At 54.0% G+C, this 20471-nt stretch overlaps 1 protein-coding gene across 1 annotated transcript in view; it reads left to right on the top strand.

Moving 5' to 3' along the window:
• Positions 1-14889, top strand: part of glb1 (galactosidase, beta 1) — a 130826-nt gene extending 115937 nt beyond the window's left edge. Inside the window, exon 16 of the mRNA XM_038796711.1 lies at positions 14116-14889. Within this exon, the coding sequence (XP_038652639.1) occupies positions 14116-14379 (264 nt within the window). The 3' untranslated portion in view covers positions 14380-14889. The remainder of the gene's footprint in view (positions 1-14115) is intronic.
• Positions 14890-20471: the final 5582 nt, after the last annotated feature.

Raw genomic sequence — 20471 nt, 5'->3', positions numbered from 1 at the left:
GCAGCCGGTATCTGCGCAGTCTGTATCTGTGCGGTCGGTATCTGTGCCGTCTGTATCTGTGCGGCCGGTATCTGTGCAGCCGGTATCTGTGCGGCCGGTATCTGTGCCGTCTGTATCTGTGCGGCCGGTATCTGTGCGGCCGGTATCTGTGCGGCCGGTATCTGTGCGGCCGGTATCTGTGCAGCCGGTATCTGCGCAGTCTGTATCTGTGCGGTCGGTATCTGTGCGGCCGGTATCTGTGCGGCCGGTATCTGTGCGGCCGGTATCTGTGCAGCCGGTATCTGTGCGGCCGGTATCTGTGCCGTCTGTATCTGTGCGGCCGGTATCTGTACAGTCTGTATCTGTGCAGCCGGTATCTGTGCGGCCGGTATCTGTGCAGCCGGTATCTGTACAGTCTGTATCTGTGCGGCCGGTATCTGTACAGTCTGTATCTGTGCAGCCGGTATCTGTGCGGCCGGTATCTGTGCGGCCGGTATCTGTGCGGCCGGTATCTGTGCGGCCGGTATCTGTGCGGCCGGTATCTGTTCAGACGGTATCTGTGCGGCCGGTATCTGTGCGGCCGGTATCTGTGCGGCCGGTATCTGTGCGGCCGGTATCTGTGCGGCCGGTATCTGTGCGGCCGGTATCTGTGCGGCCGGTATCTGTGCAGACGGTATCTGTGCGGCTGGTATCTGTGCGGCCGGTATCTGTGCGGCCGGTATCTGTGCGGCCGGTATCTGTGCGGCCGGTATCTGTTCAGACGGTATCTGTGCGGCTGGTATCTGTGCGGCCGGTATCTGTTCAGACGGTATCTGTGCGGCCGGTATCTGTGCGGCCGGTATCTGTGCGGCCGGTATCTGTGCAGCCGGTATCTGTTCAGACGGTATCTGCGCGGCCGGTATCTGTGCGGCCGGTATCTGTGCGGCCGGTATCTGAGCGGCCGGTATCTGAGCGGCCGGTATCTGTGCGGCCGGTATCTGTGCGGCCGGTATCTGTTCAGACGGTATCTGTGCGGCCGGTATCTGTGCGGCCGGTATCTGTTCAGACGGTATCTGTTCAGACGGTATCTGTGCGGCCGGTATCTGTGCGGCCGGTATCTGTTCAGACGGTATCTGTTCAGACGGTATCTGTGCGGCCGGTATCTGTGCGGCCGGTATCTGCGCGGCCGGTATCTGCGCGGTCGGTATCTGCGCCGTCTGTATCTGTGCGGCCGGTATCTGTGCGGCCGGTATCTGTGCGGCCGGTATCTGCGCAGTCTGTATCTGCGCGGCCGGTATCTGTGCGGTCGGTATCTGTGCGGCCGGTATCTGTGCAGCCGGTATCTGTTCAGACGGTATCTGTGCGGCCGGTATCTGTGCGGCCGGTATCTGTGCCGTCTGTATCTGTGCGGCCGGTATCTGTGCGGCCGGTAACTGTGCAGCCGGTATCTGTGCCATCTGTATCTGTGCGGCCGGTATCTGCGCGGTCGGTATCTGCGCAGCCGGTATCTGTGCGGCCGGTATCTGTGCGGCCGGTATCTATGCAGCCGGTACCTGTGCAGCCGGTATCTGTGCAGCCGGTATCTGTACAGTCTGTATCTGTGCAGCCGGTATCTGTGCGGCCGGTATCTGTTCAGACGGTATCTGTGCGGCCGGTATCTGTGCGGTCGGTATCTGTGCGGTCGGTATCTGTGCCGTCTGTATCTGTGCGGCCGGTATCTGGGCAGTCTGTATCTGTGCGGTCGGTATCTGTGCGGCCGGTATCTGTGCCGTCTGTATCTGTGCGGTCTGTATCTGTGCAGTCTGTATCTGTGCGGTCGGTATCTGTTCGGCCGGTATCTGTGCGGTCGGTATCTGTGCGGTCGGTATCTATGCAGTCTGTATCTGTGCAGCCGGTATCTATGCTGTCTGTATCTGTGCAGCCGGTATCTGTGCCGTCTGTATCTGTGCAGCCGGTATCTGTACAGTCTGTATCTGTGCGGCCGGTATCTATGCTGTCTGTATCTGTGCAGCCGGTATCTGTGCTGTCTGTATCTGTGCGGCCGGTATCTGTGCAGCCGGTATCTGCGCGGCCGGTATCTGCGCGGCCGGTATCTGTGCGGCCGGTATCTGTGCGGCCGGTATCTGTGCGGCCGGTATCTGTGCGGCCGGTATCTGTGCGGCCGGTATCTGTGCGGCCGGTATCTGTGCTGTCTGTATCTGTGCGGCCGGTATCTGCGCGGCCGGTATCTGTGCCGTCTGTATCTGTGCGGCCGGTATCTGTGCGGCCGGTATCTGTGCGGCCGGTATCTGTGCGGCCGGTATCTGTGCGGCCGGTATCTGTGCGGCCGGTATCTGTGCGGCCGGTATCTGTGCGGCCGGTATCTGCGCGGCCGGTATCTGTGCGGCCGGTATCTGTGCGGCCGGTATCTGTGCCGTCTGTATCTGTGCGGCCGGTATCTGTGCCGTCTGTATCTGTGCGGCCGGTATCTGTGCGGCCGGTATCTGTGCGGCCGGTATCTGTGCGGCCGGTATCTGTGCCGTCTGTATCTGTGCGGCCGGTATCTGCGCGGTCGGTATCTGCGCAGCCGGTATCTGTGCCGTCTGTATCTGCGCGGCCGGTATCTGTGCCGTCTGTATCTGCGCAGCCGGTATCTGTGCAGCCGGTATCTGTGCCGTCTGTATCTGTGCAGCCTGTATCTGTGCAGCCGGTATCTGTGCCGTCTGTATCTGTGCAGCCGGTATCTGTGCAGCCGGTATCTGTGCCGTCTGTATCTGTGCGGCCGGTATCTGTGCGGCCGGTATCTGTGCGGACAGTATCTGTGCGGCCGGTATCTGTGCGGCCGGTATCTGTGCGGCCGGTATCTGTGCGGCCGGTATCTGTGCGGCCGGTATCTGTGCGGCCGGTATCTGTGCGGCCGGTATCTGTGCGGCCGGTATCTGTGCGGCCGGTATCTGTGCGGCCGGTATCTGTGCCGTCTGTATCTGTGCAGCCTGTATCTGTGCGGCCGGTATCTGTGCCGTCTGTATCTGTGCGGCCGGTATCAGTGCGGCCGGTATCTGTGCGGACAGTATCTGTGCAGTCTGTATCTGTGCGGCCGGTATCTGTGCCGTCTGTATCTGTGCGGCCGGTATCTGTGCCGTCTGTATCTGTGCGGCCGGTATCTGTGCGGCCAGTATCTGTGCAGACGGTATCTGTGCAGCCGGTATCTGCGCGGCCGGTATCTGTGCGGCCGGTATCTGTGCCGTCTGTATCTGTGCGGCCGGTATCTGTGCGGCCGGTATCTGTGCAGCCGGTATCTGTGCCGTCTGTATCTGTGCGGCCGGTATCTGTGCGGCCGGTATCTGCGCGGCCGGTATCTGCGCGGCCGGTATCTGTGCGGCCGGTATCTGTGCGGCCGGTATCTGTGCCGTCTGTATCTGTGCGGCCGGTATCTGTGCAGCCGGTATCTGTACAGTCTGTATCTGTGCAGCCGGTATCTGTGCGGCCGGTATCTGTGCCGTCTGTATCTGTGCGGCCGGTATCTGTGCAGCCGGTATCTGTACAGTCTGTATCTGTGCGGCCGGTATCTGTGCCGTCTGTATCTGTGCAGCCGGTATCTGGGCAGCCGGTATCTGTACAGTCTGTATCTGTGCAGCCGGTATCTGTGCGGCCGGTATCTGTGCCGTCTGTATCTGTGCGGCCGGTATCTGTGCAGCCGGTATCTGTACAGTCTGTATCTGTGCGGCCGGTATCTGTGCGGCCGGTATCTGTTCAGACGGTATCTGAGCGGCCGGTATCTGTTCAGCCGGTATCTGTGCCGTCTGTATCTGTGCAGCCGGTATCTGTGCGGCCGGTATCTGTGCGGCCGGTATCTGTGCAGTCTGTATCTGTGCAGCCGGTATCTGTGCGGCCGGTATCTGCGCGGTCGGTATCTGCGCAGCCGGTATCTGTGCCGTCTGTATCTGTGCGGCCGGTATCTGTGCAGCCGGTATCTGTGCGACCGGTATCTATGCAGCCGGTATCTGTGCAGCCGGTATCTGTGCAGCCGGTATCTGTGCCGTCTGTATCTGTGCGGCCGGTATCTGTGCAGCCGGTATCTGTGCGGCCGTTATCTGTGCCGTCTGTATCTGTGCAGCCGGTATCTGTGCAGCCGGTATCTGTGCGGCCGTTATCTATGCAGTCTGTATCTGTGCGGCCGGTATCTGTGCAGCCGGTATCTGTGCGGCCGGTATCTGTGCGGCCGGTATCTGTTCAGACGGTATCTGTGCGGCCGGTATCTGTGCAGCCGGTATCTGTGCGGCCGGTATCTGTTCAGACGGTATCTGTGCGGCCGGTATCTGTTCAGACGGTATCTGTGCAGTCTGTATCTGTGCAGCCGGTATCTGTGCGGCCGGTATCTATGCAGTCTGTATCTATGCAGCCGGTATCTGTGCGGCCGGTATCTGTGCGGCCGGTATCTGTGCCGTCTGTATCTGTGCGGCCGGTATCTGTGCGGCCGGTATCTGTGCGGCCTGTATCTGTGCGGCCGGTATCTGTGCGGCCTGTATCTGTGCGGCCGGTATCTGTGCGGCCTGTATCTGTGCGGCCGGTATCTGTGCGGCCGGTATCTGGGCAGTCTGTATCTGTGCGGTCGGTATCTGTGCGGCCGGTATCTGTGCGGCCGGTATCTGTGCCGTCTGTATCTGTGCGGTCTGTATCTGTGCAGTCTGTATCTGTGCAGTCGGTATCTGTTCGGCCGGTATCTGTGCGGTCGGTATCTGTGCGGTCGGTATCTATGCAGTCTGTATCTGTGCGGCCGGTATCTATGCAGTCTGTATCTATGCAGCCGGTATCTGCGCGGCCGGTATCTGTGCGGCCGGTATCTGTGCTGTCTGTATCTGTGCAGCCGGTATCTGCGCGGCCGGTATCTGTGCGGCCGGTATCTGTGCGGCCGGTATCTGTGCGGCCGGTATCTGTGCCGTCTGTATCTGTGCGGCCGGTATCTGTGCGGCCGGTATCTGTGCGGACAGTATCTGTGCGGCCGGTATTTGCGCGGCCGGTATCTGCGCGGCCGGTATCTGCGCGGCCGGTATCTGTGCGGCCGGTATCTGTGCCGTCTGTATCTGTGCGGCCGGTATCTGCGCGGTCGGTATCTGCGCAGCCGGTATCTGTGCCGTCTGTATCTGCGCGGCCGGTATCTGTGCCGTCTGTATCTGTGCAGCCTGTATCTGTGCAGCCGGTATCTGTGCGGCCGGTATCTATGCAGCCGGTATCTGTGCAGCCGGTATCTGTGCCGTCTGTATCTGTGCAGCCTGTATCTGTGCGGCCGGTATCTGTGCGGCCGGTATCTATGCAGCCGGTATCTGTGCAGCCGGTATCTGTGCCGTCTGTATCTGTGCAGCCTGTATCTGTGCGGCCGGTATCTGTGCCGTCTGTATCTGTGCAGCCTGTATCTGTGCAGCCGGTATCTGTGCCGTCTGTATCTGTGCAGCCGGTATCTGTGCAGCCGGTATCTGTGCCGTCTGTATCTGTGCGGCCGGTATCTGTGCGGCCGGTATCTGTGCGGACAGTATCTGTGCGGCCGGTATCTGTGCGGCCGGTATCTGTGCGGCCGGTATCTGTGCGGCCGGTATCTGTGCGGCCGGTATCTGTGCGGCCGGTATCTGTGCGGCCGGTATCTGTGCGGCCGGTATCTGTGCGGCCGGTATCTGTGCGGCCGGTATCTGTGCCGTCTGTATCTGTGCAGCCTGTATCTGTGCGGCCGGTATCTGTGCCGTCTGTATCTGTGCGGCCGGTATCAGTGCGGCCGGTATCTGTGCGGACAGTATCTGTGCAGTCTGTATCTGTGCGGCCGGTATCTGTGCCGTCTGTATCTGTGCGGCCGGTATCTGTGCCGTCTGTATCTGTGCGGCCGGTATCTGTGCGGCCAGTATCTGTGCAGACGGTATCTGTGCAGCCGGTATCTGCGCGGCCGGTATCTGTGCGGCCGGTATCTGTGCGGCCGGTATCTGTGCCGTCTGTATCTGTGCGGCCGGTATCTGTGCGGCCGGTATCTGTGCAGCCGGTATCTGTGCCGTCTGTATCTGTGCGGCCGGTATCTGTGCGGCCGGTATCTGCGCGGCCGGTATCTGCGCGGCCGGTATCTGTGCGGCCGGTATCTGTGCGGCCGGTATCTGTGCCGTCTGTATCTGTGCGGCCGGTATCTGTGCAGCCGGTATCTGTACAGTCTGTATCTGTGCAGCCGGTATCTGTGCGGCCGGTATCTGTGCCGTCTGTATCTGTGCGGCCGGTATCTGTGCAGCCGGTATCTGTACAGTCTGTATCTGTGCGGCCGGTATCTGTGCCGTCTGTATCTGTGCAGCCGGTATCTGGGCAGCCGGTATCTGTACAGTCTGTATCTGTGCAGCCGGTATCTGTGCGGCCGGTATCTGTGCCGTCTGTATCTGTGCGGCCGGTATCTGTGCAGCCGGTATCTGTACAGTCTGTATCTGTGCGGCCGGTATCTGTGCGGCCGGTATCTGTTCAGACGGTATCTGAGCGGCCGGTATCTGTTCAGCCGGTATCTGTGCCGTCTGTATCTGTGCAGCCGGTATCTGTGCGGCCGGTATCTGTGCGGCCGGTATCTGTGCAGTCTGTATCTGTGCAGCCGGTATCTGTGCGGCCGGTATCTGCGCGGTCGGTATCTGCGCAGCCGGTATCTGTGCCGTCTGTATCTGTGCGGCCGGTATCTGTGCAGCCGGTATCTGTGCGACCGGTATCTATGCAGCCGGTATCTGTGCAGCCGGTATCTGTGCAGCCGGTATCTGTGCCGTCTGTATCTGTGCGGCCGGTATCTGTGCAGCCGGTATCTGTGCGGCCGTTATCTGTGCCGTCTGTATCTGTGCAGCCGGTATCTGTGCAGCCGGTATCTGTGCGGCCGTTATCTATGCAGTCTGTATCTGTGCGGCCGGTATCTGTGCAGCCGGTATCTGTGCGGCCGGTATCTGTGCGGCCGGTATCTGTTCAGACGGTATCTGTGCGGCCGGTATCTGTGCAGCCGGTATCTGTGCGGCCGGTATCTGTTCAGACGGTATCTGTGCGGCCGGTATCTGTTCAGACGGTATCTGTGCAGTCTGTATCTATGCAGCCGGTATCTGTGCGGCCGGTATCTATGCAGTCTGTATCTATGCAGCCGGTATCTGTGCGGCCGGTATCTGTGCGGCCGGTATCTGTGCCGTCTGTATCTGTGCGGCCGGTATCTGTGCGGCCGGTATCTGTGCGGCCTGTATCTGTGCGGCCGGTATCTGTGCGGCCTGTATCTGTGCGGCCGGTATCTGTGCGGCCTGTATCTGTGCGGCCGGTATCTGTGCGGCCGGTATCTGGGCAGTCTGTATCTGTGCGGTCGGTATCTGTGCGGCCGGTATCTGTGCGGCCGGTATCTGTGCCGTCTGTATCTGTGCGGTCTGTATCTGTGCAGTCTGTATCTGTGCGGTCGGTATCTGTTCGGCCGGTATCTGTGCGGTCGGTATCTGTGCGGTCGGTATCTATGCAGTCTGTATCTGTGCGGCCGGTATCTATGCAGTCTGTATCTATGCAGCCGGTATCTGCGCGGCCGGTATCTGTGCGGCCGGTATCTGTGCTGTCTGTATCTGTGCAGCCGGTATCTGCGCGGCCGGTATCTGTGCGGCCGGTATCTGTGCGGCCGGTATCTGTGCGGCCGGTATCTGTGCGGACAGTATCTGTGCGGCCGGTATTTGCGCGGCCGGTATCTGCGCGGCCGGTATCTGCGCGGCCGGTATCTGTGCGGCCGGTATCTGTGCCGTCTGTATCTGTGCGGCCGGTATCTGCGCGGTCGGTATCTGCGCAGCCGGTATCTGTGCCGTCTGTATCTGCGCGGCCGGTATCTGTGCCGTCTGTATCTGTGCAGCCTGTATCTGTGCAGCCGGTATCTGTGCGGCCGGTATCTATGCAGCCGGTATCTGTGCAGCCGGTATCTGTGCCGTCTGTATCTGTGCAGCCTGTATCTGTGCGGCCGGTATCTGTGCGGCCGGTATCTATGCAGCCGGTATCTGTGCAGCCGGTATCTGTGCCGTCTGTATCTGTGCAGCCTGTATCTGTGCGGCCGGTATCTGTGCTGTCTGTATCTGTGCGGCCGGTATCTGTGCGGCCGGTATCTGTGCAGCCGGTATCTGTGCGGCCGGTATCTGTGCGGCCGGTATCTGTGCGGCCGGTATCTGTGCCGTCTGTATCTGTGCGGCCGGTATCTGTGCCGTCTGTATCTGTGCGGCCGGTATCTGTGCGGCCAGTATCTGTGCAGACGGTATCTGTGCGGCCGGTATCTGTGCGGCCGGTATCTGTGCGGCCGGTATCTGTGCCGTCTGTATCTGTGCGGCCGGTATCTGTGCGGCCGGTATCTGTGCAGCCGGTATCTGTGCGGCCGGTATCTGTGCGGCCGGTATCTGCGCCGTCTGTATCTGTGCCGTCTGTATCTGTGCGGCCGGTATCTGTGCGGCCGGTATCTGCGCGGCCGGTATCTGCGCGGCCGGTATCTGTGCGGCCGGTATCTGTGCGGCCGGTATCTGTGCCGTCTGTATCTGTGCGGCCGGTATCTGTGCAGCCGGTATCTGTGCGGCCGGTATCTGTGCGGCCGGTATCTGCGCCGTCTGTATCTGTGCGGCCGGTATTCTGTGCGGCCGGTATTCTGTGCGGCCGGTACCTGTGCGGCCGGTACCTGTGCAGCCGGTACCTGTGCAGCCGGTACCTGTGCAGCCGGTATCTATGCAGCCGGTATCTGTGCAGCCGGTATCTGCGCAGTCTGTATCTGTGCGGTCGGTATCTGTGCCGTCTGTATCTGTGCGGCCGGTATCTGTGCCGTCTGTATCTGTGCGGCCGGTATCTGTGCGGCCGGTATCTGTGCGGCCGGTATCTGTGCAGCCGGTATCTGTGCGGCCGGTATCTGCGCGGCCGGTATCTGTGCAGTCTGTATCTGTGCAGTCTGTATCCGTGCAGACGGTATCTGTGCGGTCGGTATCTGTGCGGCCGGTATCTGTGCGGCCGGTATCTGTGCAGACGGTATCTGTGCTGCCGGTATCTGTTCGGCAGGTATCTGTGCGGCCGGTATCTGTTCGGCCGGTATCTGTGCGGCAGGTATCTGTGCGGCCGGTATCTGTGCGGTCTGTATCTGTGCGGCCGGTATCTGTGCGGCCGGTATCTGTGCGGCCGGTATCTGTGCGGCCGGTATCTGTGCGGCCGGTATCTGTGCGGCCGGTATCTGTGCGGCCGGTATCTGTGCGGCCGGTATCTGTGCAGCCGGTATCTGTGCAGTCTGTATCTGTGCGGCCGGCATCTGTGCGGCCGGTATCTGTGCGGCCGGTATCTGTGCGGCCGGTATCTGTGCGGCCGGTATCTGTGCGGCCGGTATCTGTGCGGCCGGTATCTGTGCGGCCGGTATCTGTGCGGCCGGTATCTGTGCCGTCTGTATCTGTGCAGCCGGTATCTGTGCAGCCGGTATCTGTGCGGCCTGTATCTGCGCAGCCGGTATCTGTGCCGTCTGTATCTGTGCAGCCGGTATCTGTGCGGCCGGTATCTGTGCGGCCGGTATCTGTGCGGCCGGTATCTGTGCGGCCGGTATCGGTGCGGCCGGTATCGGTGCGGCCGGTATCTGTGCGGCCGGTATCTGTGCAGCCGGTATCTGTGCGGCCGGTATCTGTGCGGCCGGTATCTGTGCGGCCGGTATCTGTGCAGCCGGTATCTGTGCCGTCTGTATCTGTGCAGACGGTACCTGTGCAGCCGGTATCTGTGCAGTCTGTATCGGTGCGGCCGGTATCTGTGCGGCCGGTATCTGTGCGGCCGGTATCTGTGCGGCCGGTATCTGTGCGGCCGGTATCTGTGCGGCCGGTATCTGTGCAGCCGGTATCTGTGCGGCCGGTATCTGTGCGGCCGGTATCTGTGCAGTCTGTATCGGTGCAGCCGGTATCTGTGCAGCCGGTACCTGTGCAGTCTGTATCGGTGCAGCCGGTATCTGTGCAGCCGGTACCTGTGCAGTCTGTATCGGTGCAGCCGGTATCTGTGCCGTCTTTCCTACAAATAGTTGTGCAGTTTTTTGTGGTGGTCCTGGTTAAAGGTGGATTATTGACCAGGAGCATCGAAGTAAATATTCTTGTTGCATTCACCCAAACAGCAAGTTCGGGCCCCAATTTGAAGGACATTTAGCAGGTTGCCTCCCTTCTGAGTCAGATTGGTCTCATAGATTCAGTGCAGAAGGAGGCCATTCGGCCCATCAAGTCTGCACCGCCCCTCTGAAAGTGCACTCCCATCGTGGCCCACTGCCCCGCCCTATCCCCATAACCCCAGCTGACCTGCGCATCCCTGGACAATTTAGAACGGTCAATCCACCCAACCTGCACATCTTTGGACTGTGGGAGGAAACTGGAGCACCCGGAGGAAACCCACACAGACACGGGGAGAAAATGCAAACTCCACACAGCCCGTCACCCAATGTCGGAATTGAAACCGGGTCCCTGGTGCTGTGAGGCAGCACTGCTAACCGCTGTGCTACCAGGCCGTCTTGTCTGTAAATATAAAAGCAGTGTTGGGATGTTGTGAATTCATACAGTCAATGTTTACAGTTGAGCCCATCCTCCTTCCATTGTGTGCGAGTTTCAGGTGAGTAAGACTAGGCTGAATGGCCTCGAATTTAATGCCTGGAGTATTACCAGTAAAATGGATGAGTTAAGGGCGAGGGTTGACATGTGGAATTATGATATAGTAGTCATCACAGAGACGTGGTTGAGGGGGGAGCAGCTTAGCATCTCGGGACACAGAATCTTCAGGGGGGGGGTGCAAAAGAGGGGGCAGCATTGCACTATTAGTTAAGCAGTCAATTACTGCGGTAAGGAGAGATGATGTCTTGGGGGTGGCATTAAATGAAGCTTTGTGGGTAGAGCTGAGGAATAAAAAAAAGGGACAGCCACATTGCTAGGTGTTTGTTATAGACTCCCAGATAGTCGGAGGGAAATTGAGGAGCAAATATGTGTGCAATTTGCAGAAGTGTATAATAATAATAGGGTAATTATAGTGGGCGATTTCAACTTTCCCAACATTAACTGGGATAGTCGTTGTGTTAAGGCCTTCGATGGAGCAGAGTTCGTACAATGTGTACAAGAGATTTTTTTAGCTCAACATGTGGAGGGTCCAACAAGGGGTGGTGCAGTGCTGGATCTAATTCTGGGGAATGAAGCCGGACAGGTGGTTGATGTGATGGTCGGGGGAGCATTTTAGTGATAGCGACCACAACATGGTGCAATTTAAATTTGTTATGGACAAGGAAAGAGACAAATTGCAGAAAAAGGTCTTGGATTGTCGGAGAGCAGACTTTAGTTAAAATAAGGCAAGATTATTAGGATGGATGGGGAGCAGCTGTTCCCCTTAGTTGAAGGGTCGGTTACGAGGGGACACAAGGTCAAGGTGCGGGGTGGGAAGTTCAGGGGGGATTTGAGGAAAAGCTATTTACCCAGAGGGTGGTGACGGCCTGGAACACACTGCCTGGGAGGGTGGTAGAGGTGGGTTGCCTCACATCCTTTAAAATGTAACATTCGAGGCTATTGGCCAAGTCCTGGCAAATGGGATAAGGATTGGCAGATCAGGTGCCTTTCGTGCGGTGGTGCAGACCCGATGGGCCGAAGGGCCTTTTCTGCATTGTGTTTTTCTGTGACTCTGATTCGGTGTGTGATTAAATTACTGTAGCTACATAGTGCTGCAAGTGGGCAGGCCTTCAAGTGTGAAACCGTGAAGTTGCAGTCAAACCATAAATGAAAGAGGTGGTGCGACTGAGTGACATGTAACTGGATGAGAGGATTGTTTATGGCATGTATGGTCCTGGTGTTGAACATTCTTTATCCTCATCGTTCACAGATCTGAAAGGTTCTTGCTGTTTTATTTCTGTTCTGTATCTTATCAATCAAGACCGCCCTGAGGGAGCAGTGGGCTGCTAACTCTGAGGCATTTCCTATACCACCAGCCACACCCAGCAGACAGAAACAAAAGTTCACAACTATGGTCACCTTCACAGCTGATGGTGGTACTTGTGCTGCTCTTGAGGTTAGAGTAGCGGCTACAATAATTGCCCGATTTTGGTAACAACCTCCTTAATGAAGCGCAGATGCAGCCAATATTGCTCTACTGGCAGGGAACTGTTCCATCAACACCCTGGGCAGATATGGCCTTCTGCTGAGTCTTCTCCTCCATCTTCTAGCAGTTTGCCCCACTCTGGGTGGCCTCTGATCATTATCAGAACATAACACACAACCTTTAGAAGAGATGTGGAGACCCCCGATGATTGTGAGGAGGAGGGCGGGGGCCCTAACGTGTTCGTGGTGGGAGGTCTGGGGGCCCTTCAGTTTCTGTGTTGATCGGGGTGGAGTTAGTTGGCTCCATCAGGCCCTGTCCCACCAGGGTGATGGCAAAAACCCCACCCGCTCATTAACTTTCTCAGAAAGGCTCAGGATCTTTAATGAAAACTGTCCTGTGTAGCTGGAGAGCTACACACTGCTTCTCAATCAGATACTTTGAAAGATTATGGTATGATTCCACCTAATCTCTTCACTCCGTGCGGTGTCTTTGGAATTCTGTATCCGAGAGAGCTTTGGCTGCTCGGGCATTTAAGTACATTCAAGAAAGAGGTTGATGGTTTTTTGGATACTAAGTGAATCAAAGGGAAGTGAAGTTGCGATAGATTTTATTGAATGCTGGAGCAGGCTCAAAGGGCCGAATGGCTTTTCTGCTCCAATTTCTTATGTTCTGTGTGAACTGGATAAGGCATAGACCCGAGCTCGCAAGTATTGTACAGTGTTCTCCTCTGGAGACGGTGCCTGGAATCCAAAGTGCAGCTCCTGGTGAAACCCGTCCAATGCTGGGCAGATTTCCTTCCAAGATTCTGCACCTGATTCTTCTCCACGTTAATGCTGAAATTTCCTGTTCCTTCCCACTGACAGGATCGTCCGGGCCTGCTGATGGTGACCCGCCCCTCCCCCTCCGCCGCGGAGGATGTGGGCCACGCAAAACCCCTCAGACATGGGCGGGACCATAAGATTCTGCCACCAGCCAATGACTGGCCATTTCCCCCACTGGAAAATAAAGTGCGGGAGGTGTGACATTCTGATAAATGTACAGAACTGTAAGGGTTAATGGTATGTCCAAATCAACCACTAGAGGGAGCTAGGTGCAGAACTATATAAGGCATCAATGCTAAGCCAACTGGGGGAGAGTGTTGAGGAGGAAGCTAAAAGACGGACTGTAGGAAAGGTAGTGTGAGTGAGAGCAGATCGTAGGTATTGTGTTAGTGCAGAGATTAGTAGAAGATGAGATTAGTAGTAGATGAGTGTAGATTGTATGTTTATAATCAACTGTTTATTATATAGGAGTTAAGTGTCCAATTAAATAAATCTTTAGCTTTGTTCAATATAAAAGCTGGTTGTGGTCTTTGTGAGCACAAGGCCAACCAGCCTCGGATTAGAACCACAAATAACACCACAGGAGGGGGCTGGAACTTTGCAACCGTCTGGAAGTTTCTCCAGCAAACTCTCAAATTCCGGCCTCACAAAGGTGGCCTCCCACTAATCACTGGCCACGTGGAGTGGGCACGAACCTGCTGTGAATATTCAGTCAGGTGCCAAACCAGACGTGGCCGTGGAAGTGGGCATGCTGAGATGGTGAAGCAGAAGTGCACAAAGTCCTGTTTTCAGCCCATTATCGTCACCATTATAATTTTTAAAGATTAAGCTTTTATTTATACAGCACCTTTCATGGCTACACAACGTCCCAAAAGGCTTTTGCGCCAGTCCGGTGGCATTGTGGTTATGTCACTGGGCTCGTAATCCAGAAGCCTGAACTCCGAAAGCAATGAACGTGGGTTCAAATCCCACCACATCGGCTGGATTCTGTTAATTATGAGTCTGGGTTAAGAAGCTTGGATCTTTAATGGCGACCATGAGAACTGCTGGTTTGTCATGAAAGAAAGCAACTAGTCTGTACTGTCCTTTTGGCAAGGAAATCTGGATTTGCTCTGGCAAAATGGGAACAATGCCCCGTGTACCTATGGCTGGATCGTTTTTAACAAGGGGATGAAGTGTAGCCCAAGAAGTCGGGCGTTTTTCCACCTCATTCATTTGTGTGGCGCCGAATCACGAGCCACTGTTCAGGAGGTTTATTGTAACATGTCCCTTTTGTATTTTGTTTCAGGGCCAAGTGTGGATCAACGGGTTCAATCTGGGTCGCTACTGGCCGACCAGAGGGCCCCAGATCACTCTGTACGTTCCTGCTCATATTCTTAGCACCTCCGCAGCTAACAACATCACCGTGCTGGAGCTGGAGGAAGCGCCGTGTGGAGGAGCGCTGAACTCCAGCTGTGCTGTACAATTTGTGGACACCCCTGTTTTGAATGGTGACGCAGCTTATACTCACTCACACAGCAGACCTATCAATCAGTATTCTTGGCATGAGTGAACGCTGTTAGTCTGATGTGTGTGGGAGTGGGGGCCGACAATGATGCCTTTTGTCACTTGTAACAGAAACTAATGCAGCTTTTGTTTTACCGACTCAAGTTGCTGATAGATCACCCAGTGTTGCAACTGTAGAACCACCTTGGGCTCGTGGGGAAAATGTTGTATGGAAGAAATAAAACAATCAAGTAGAGAATCATTTGCACAGTTCTACAGCTTTCCCTCTGCCCCTGAAACTGGGGAAAGCCCCATTAAGCACTTATCAGTCTGTCACTGGAGTAATAGATCATTAATGCATTTAAAAATAAAAATTGCCAAAAAATGAAACTGGTTTTGGGGGTGATCACGATGAAATTGATTCCATTAATACTTACTTTATTTGATTTAATATAAGCTTCAGAGAAAATCCGTTGTAAAGTTATCAGTAAATCTAAATAATAAATCCTGACTACTCTCAGACTTACTCTTGAATTTTTAATGCAACCGAATAAAGACTGAGGGGTTTTTCATCATCTGTTCATGTCTCAATGGAGTCTTTTGAATGTTAAAGTGGGATTTGGTGGGCTCTCTCTAGGATCCTTCACATCCAGCACCATCAGTCACTTCGTCCTCGACCACTCGATGTTGGAGAGTGGCAATGAATAAACTGCAACCGTGAGCCAGTGTGCCAGCTCAAGAGACACAGTGACACACACCACCTGCCCTCTTTCAATCTCCGGGAAACCACTTGGGTAAAGCACCAATTTATAGTTCACAATGCAACAAAAGGTTGCACTGTTTAAAAGGGGAGGCAGCTTGGGGAAAAGGAGTGGTGGACAGCCACAGTTAGATATTGGTGCAATCAATTTTTGGGATGCAGATAATCACCCTTGCCATGTTACTGGGACACAGGCTGCAGCTAGATTTGGTTCAGAGGCCCTTTGTTCCACAGTCTATGAGGAATTATAATCAATGAAAAACAGGAAGAGATGATTCACCCTGCGTCAGTGATGTTCTTTGCTGTACAATCTATAAGTATTCTCACTGCCTCCTGTACAAATCTCCTTAGCACCGCTGCAACTCCTTTTAGGAGGCTCAACGGTCCGTGGCAGTGGTCTGTAAAAGCCACTCCAGATGGTTTGTTGATCGGGTTGGGAATTCAGGGCAGTCTTGGTGCAGTGCGTGCGATCACTGTTGACACGGAATGGGGTTGTGCAGAGAGGTTGGGAGCCAGGAGCAACATTCGTGTATGCCAAAGGTTTGCACCCAAATTATTCTTTTTTTTTTTAATTTTTAAATTTAGAGTACCCAATAATTTTTTCCAATTAAAGGACAATTTAGCATGGCCGATCCACCTAGCCTGCACATTTTTGGGTTGTGTGGGCGAAACCCACGCAAACACGGGGAGACACGGAAAGTGACCCAGAGCTGGGATCGAACCTGGGACCTCGGCGCCGTGAGGCCACAGGGCTAACCCACTGGGCCACCGTGCTGCCCTGCACCCAAATTATTCTTTTTTTTAAAAATAAATTTTATTAAGATTTTTACAAAATATAAACATCCCAACAATATTAATAGAACAACCGCGGTAAAAACCCAAGAACAACACCCACCCAACTTCAAAAGCAACTGCAAACAAAAGAAAAAACAAAAAAACACCCAAACAACAAAAGGGAAAGAGATAACAAGCCTTGCTAGATATTTGTAATGTGGAGCAGTGACAGAAATATGCCTAGCCTCCCTCACCTTGCCCCTGTTCAAGCAGCCATTCTAAAAAATGGTGCTCATTTGGATGAAATAATAAAGGGCAATTGGTACTCTTGAAACCATACCTCAGCAACGAATCAATGGAAGGAATAAAAAACCTCCTTCATTTGGCATTGTATAGAAAAATGTTATAACGCCTTTAATACTGCAGAACTGCAATACTCCACATAGCAATTATCAAAAATGGGATATATATGTTTTAAAACGTTTTTTTCCAATAAAGTGGCAATTTGGCGCGGCCAATCCACCTGACTTGCACATCTTTGGGTTGTGGGGGTGAGGCCAACGTAGACACTGGGAGACTGTGCAAACTCCACACGGACCCCGGGGCTGGGATTGAACCCGGGTCCTCGGCGCCGTGGGGCAGCAGTGCTAACCACTGTTTTAAAAATATTTTGTGCTGTACCGGCAATGCCTTTTCTGGCAATTATTGTTAAGACACAATTTGAAAATGCTACCAGCATCACATTTATATAGGGAGAGTATTTTGCAATGAACTTGGGATTCTTGTTACTCCCAGCTTAACATTGTGCTTCAGAGGGCAGCACGGTGGCCTAGTGGTTAGCACAGCTGTCTCACGGCGCTGAGGTCCCAGGTTCGATCCCGGCTCTGGGTCACTGTCCGTGTGGAGTTTGCACATTCTCCTCGTGTCTGCGTGGGTTTCGCCTCCACAACCCAAAAATGTGCAGAGTAGGTGGATTGGCCACACTAAATTACCCCTTAATTGGAAAAAATAATTGGGTAATCTAAATTAAAAAAAAAAAACATTGTGCTTCAGAATGGAGCCAATGACCCCCTCATTTCAGCGATAAGGGGAAAGAGAAGAGAGGGGAAAGAGAAGAGAGGGGGTCTTATAGGGACCATTTAGAGGTCAAGTATCATGCATCAGATATTGGACTTGCCCACTAAAACCCTGATTACATTGATTTGTTTGGGCCCTTTTGGTTTAGCCAAGTACAAAGAAGGAAAGTTGGCTATCAGGCAAATTGGGGGTGGGAGTGTAGGTGTCTTCTGATTTTGCTCAGAAGTATACAGTGTGCCAGTCCACTGCAACTTCAAATTATGTGGCATGTTTAATTTTGGAGCTGTTCCCCACTTTTGCTTTGGAGACTGATCATTTTTAGTGGCAGCATCCCCTTAATTTTTAATTTTTTTTTTATAAATTTAGATTACCCAATTATTTTTTCCAATTAAGGGGCAATTTAGCGTGGCCAATCCACCTACTCTGCACATCTTTGGGCTGTGGGGGCGAAACCCACGCAGACACGGGGAGAATATGCAAACTCCACACGGACAGTGACCCAGAGCCGGGATCGAACCTGGGACCTCAGCGCCGTGAGGCGGTTGTGCTAACCACTAGGCCACCGTGCTGCCCGGCATCCCCTTAATAAACACCAATATAAAGTACTCATTAAATATTCTAGTCTTGCCCTGCACCTCTAAGCATATCTCACCCTAACAGACTTCACCCCACCTCTTACTATCTGTTTCCTACTTGTGGAAGATTTTGGGGTTCTCTTTTAGAAGTAAAACTTGGCCTAAACGTGGAAACATTAGGAAGAAATGTTGAGAAATAATGGCATCAATAAAATTGAGGAAATGAAAAGGGGAAGGATGTTGTTAAACGATAGATGTATAGTTAGCTGGTTAAATATTTGCCTGTTCTCCAGAGCACAACAAGAGTCCTAATTAACAATTCTTTCCAAAATTGTAATTTTTACAGTTCTCTAAAAGATGGACTGGGTTTAGTGATATTAACATTTCTAAAAAGGCTATGTTTATGGATAAAATGAAACAATTTTTCTACTCTATGCAACATCATGCTGCAAGTTTCACAGTAATTGGAAATGGGAATAAAACAATGTAATTGAAATTAGCACATTTCCATCTTCCTCACACAGATACTTCACAAAATATTGCCATTAACTTATCATGTTTAATAGATACTTCAAAGTACCTTTGTATGTGAATGCTTGAAGATACCAAAAATGCACTTTAACTCTGGATTTACATATTTAGAATTTTTTATGAAAAAATTAAATCCAAGTCCCAGTCACCATTTATTGAGTATCAGACTGTTGAGAATGAAGTGCTAAAAGACATGCATGTGAGGCCCTCTGACTTTACTAGCATCCTGTCAATACCTACTGACATTAATAGAGAGTGACGAGGAAGGTGCACAACATTTTCTGCACCTTGAGCAGTTGCTGTTGTGATCTTTGAAATACTCGTTACTGTGCACAGTTAGAAGTACAGAGATTTTGGCTAAGACCAAGCATTGGATCAGGTGTGAGATCAGGTGTTGAAGCCTATACTTGTTAGCTTAGATCACGGGCAGCACGGTAGCATTGTGGATAGCACAATCGCTTCACAGCTCCAGGGTCCCAGGTTCGATTCCGGCTTGGGTCACTGTCTGTGCGGAGTCTGCACATCCTCCCCGTGTGTGCGTGGGTTTCCTCCGGGTACTCCAGTTTCCTCCCACAGTCCAAAGATGTGCAGGTTAGGTAGATTGGCCATGATAAATTGCCCTTCGTGTCCAAAATTGCCTTTCGTGTTGGGTGGGGCTACTGGGTTATGGGGATAGGGTGGAGGTGTTGACCTTGGGTAGGGTGCAGACTCGATGGGCCGAATGGCCTCCTTCCACAATGTAAATTCTATGTATCTATGTAACACCCGCCACATCCCACAAACCCATGTACTCAGTTCTCCCTCCCACCGAACCAAACCCCCCCCCAGGTTGCTGCTGCTGCCGGCCTATTTCCCTACCGTTCCACCAGGAAGTCCAGGAAAGGCTGCCACCGCCTAAAGAACCCCTGTACTGATCCTCTTGGGGCAAATTTCACCCTCTCCAATTTGATAAACCCCGCCATATCATTGATCCAGGCCTTCACGCTTGGGGGCCTCGCATCCTTCCATTGGAGCAAGATCCACCGCCGGGCTACTAGGGACGCAAAGGCCAGAACACCGGCCTCTTTCGCCTCCTGCACTCCCGGCTCCACTGCAACCCCAAAAATTGCAAGTCCCCAGCCTGGCTTGACCCTGGATCCTACCACCCTCGACACCGTCCTTGCTACCCCCTTCCAAAACTCCCCCGGCGCTGGGCACGCCCAAAACATATGGGTGTGGTTCGCTGGGCTCCCCGAGCACCTAGCACACCTGTCCTCTCCCCCGAAAAACCTACTCATCCTTGTCCCAGTCATGTGGGCCCTATGCAGCACCTTGAACTGTATGAGGCTAAGCCTCGCACAGGAAGAGGAGGAATTCACTCTCTCCAGGGCATCCGCCCACGTCCCCTCCTCAATCCTCATAGAGCAGCCTCACCCACCGGATAAACCCCTCCCCAAACCCAAAACTCTCCAACACCTCCCACAAATACTCCCACTCAACCCTATCAAAGGCCTTCTCTGCGTCTAATGCCACCACTATCTCCGCCTCCCCTTCCAAAGCCGGCATCATAATAACGTTAAGGAGCCTTTGTTCATTTGTATTCAACTGCCTTCCCTTCACAAACCCCGTCTAGTCCTCATGAATGACCCCGGCACACAATCCTCTATTCTTGTGGCTAGGATCTTTGCCAGCAGCTTGGCGTCTACATTTAGCAGCGAGATCGGCCTATATGACCCACACTGCAGAGGGTCCTTGTCCCACTTCAGGATCAAGGAAATCAGCGCCCGTGACATAGTTGGGGGCAAAGACCCCCCCTCCCTTGCCTCGTTAAAGGTCCGGACCAACAGGGGGCCCAACAGGTCCACATACCTTTTATAGAATTCTGCCGGAAACCCATCCGGCGCCTTCCCCGACTGCATGCTCCCTATCCCTTTAACCAACTCCTCCAGCTCGATCGGCGCCCCCAGTCCTTCCACCTGCCCCTCCTCCACCCTCGGAAATCGCAGCTTGTCCAAGAAGCGCCCCATTCCACCCCCCTCCACCGGGGCTTCCGACCGGTACAGTTCCCCATAGAAGTCCCTGAAGACCCCATTAACAGCCACCCCCCTCCGCACCACCTTCCCAGCTCTATCCGTCACTCCCCCAATCTCCCTGGCCGCGTCCCGATTTCGGAGATGGTGTGCCAGCATCCTGCTCGCCTTCTCCCCATATTCATACACCGCCCCCTGTGCTTTCCTCCACTGAGCTTCCGCCTTTCTGGTAGTCAATAGGTCGAACCCGGCCTGAAGGCTACGCCTCTCGCCCAGCAATCCCTCCTCTGGGGCCTCCGCATATCTCCTATCCACCTGCACCATCTCCCCTATCAGTCTCTCCCTCTCCCTCTGCTCCCCCCTATCCCTATGGGTTCGGATGGAAATCAACTCCCCTCTAGTCACCGCCTTCAATGCCTCCCAGACCATCCCC

This window comes from Scyliorhinus canicula, chromosome 5, assembly GCF_902713615.1.
Source record: "Scyliorhinus canicula chromosome 5, sScyCan1.1, whole genome shotgun sequence".
NCBI classification, from domain to species: Eukaryota; Metazoa; Chordata; class Chondrichthyes; order Carcharhiniformes; family Scyliorhinidae; genus Scyliorhinus; species Scyliorhinus canicula.
The sequence above is the reverse complement of the archived record's forward strand: the minus strand, read 5'-3'. Positions and strand labels throughout refer to the sequence as shown.